General features: G+C 38.4%; 1 protein-coding gene across 1 annotated transcript in view; it reads right to left on the bottom strand.

Moving 5' to 3' along the window:
• Positions 1–1,376, bottom strand: part of LOC106534000 (partitioning defective 3 homolog) — a gene marked incomplete at its 3' end in the record, with an annotated part of 82,156 nt that overhangs the window by 30,458 nt on the left and 50,322 nt on the right. The window contains 2 exon segments of the mRNA XM_014030496.1: positions 347–517; positions 680–868. Coding sequence (XP_013885950.1) covers positions 347–517; positions 680–868 — 360 coding nt within the window.

Raw genomic sequence — 1,376 nt, forward strand, 5'->3', positions numbered from 1 at the left:
ACAGGTTTTATCTCATTTAACTCTGACACTTGTTATAGGAATAACCACAATCAAGTGTAACTTATGATCTGTTCAATTTGTGAAAATAAATGATTGCATAGTCTTTTATGAATCACCTTGAACTCGTCTGAACGTTCACTTATTGTGTCACTTTTCAGTTCGCACAGTCAAGATATTAACAAGTAATGAGAAATACCTTGGTAAAAGTTTCCTCATAACCTTGTGTATGAGAGGTGGGAAAAGCTTAATTCACTCTAAGCTCACCTCCTACATTTTAGTGCATGTTTTTCCTCTTTAATGTGCCGTACATAACAGACGTCAGTCCGTCTTTCTGCTGCTTCCTCACCTCGTTTCTCTTGGTCACCCGTCTGGCCACAATCAGCTGGATCATCCCCCGTTTGTTGCCTTCTGTCGACATGGACTTACGCAGCGTCTCCATGGCGTCCTGGTTGGTTTTGCCCAAAAGGGATTCCCCGTTGACGGCGATCAGCTGATCGTTTACCCTCAGCCGCCCGTCCTTTAGGTGAAAAGGGGAAAAATGCTTCAAAAGTGTAGCTTAAAGTGAAAAATAAAACTGATTTAACGACAAAGGAAATACAGACTCTAAATAAAAACACACTCACACAGACTTCAGCACTAACATTACTCAGGTCTTTAATAATTAAAGAAGGTACTGTACTTTGAAGGCTGCGCCTCCGTTGATGATGGATTTGACAAAGATGCCCAGATCTGCATGGTTTTCTTTGGAACGGTTTCCTTTGACGCTGACGCCCAAACCAGCTGAACCCGAGTCACTGAGCGGGATCTCGAAGGTCAGAAACTCTCTGGTCCCGTCGGGGGTCAGGACCAACTCATCCTCCTCCGTTTTCTGCACCAGAAAAAACAAATAAAAATTACTAAAGAAATGGCATTTCTCGCAAAAATGCAGTGTGAAAGCTGCTGAAATCAAGCTGAAAAGGTTTAGTATCAAAACTGCTGAGTTAAATCTGAACACTTGAGTTTTGTTGAAAGTTGGAAAACGGAAAGTGAAAAATCAGTAGAAAGAAAGTAAAAGAGACAAAAATCTGAAAGGAGGTAAAAGTAGCTAAAATTAGCAAAACCAAGCTAAAACTAAATGAAATACGTTTAAATTAACAGACGGGAAAATGAGAGGGACATTCTTCAAATAAGCAACAAACATAAAATATACACAAGAACTTCTAATTAATTTTGAAATAGCTAAAAAAAAAGATGAAACCAGTCTAAAAATTGCTGAAAAAGTAGCTGAAATTTGTACAGAGAAACAGAAAGAGCACGTTTAATGAATTAACTCAATTCAGTTAAATTCAAATTCAAAAATACGTTATTGATCCCAAAGGGAAAATACAGTCTTAAAC

Source organism: Austrofundulus limnaeus, unplaced genomic scaffold (assembly GCF_001266775.1).
Source record: "Austrofundulus limnaeus strain Quisiro unplaced genomic scaffold, Austrofundulus_limnaeus-1.0 Scaffold1071, whole genome shotgun sequence".
NCBI lineage: Eukaryota > Metazoa > Chordata > Actinopteri > Cyprinodontiformes > Rivulidae > Austrofundulus > Austrofundulus limnaeus.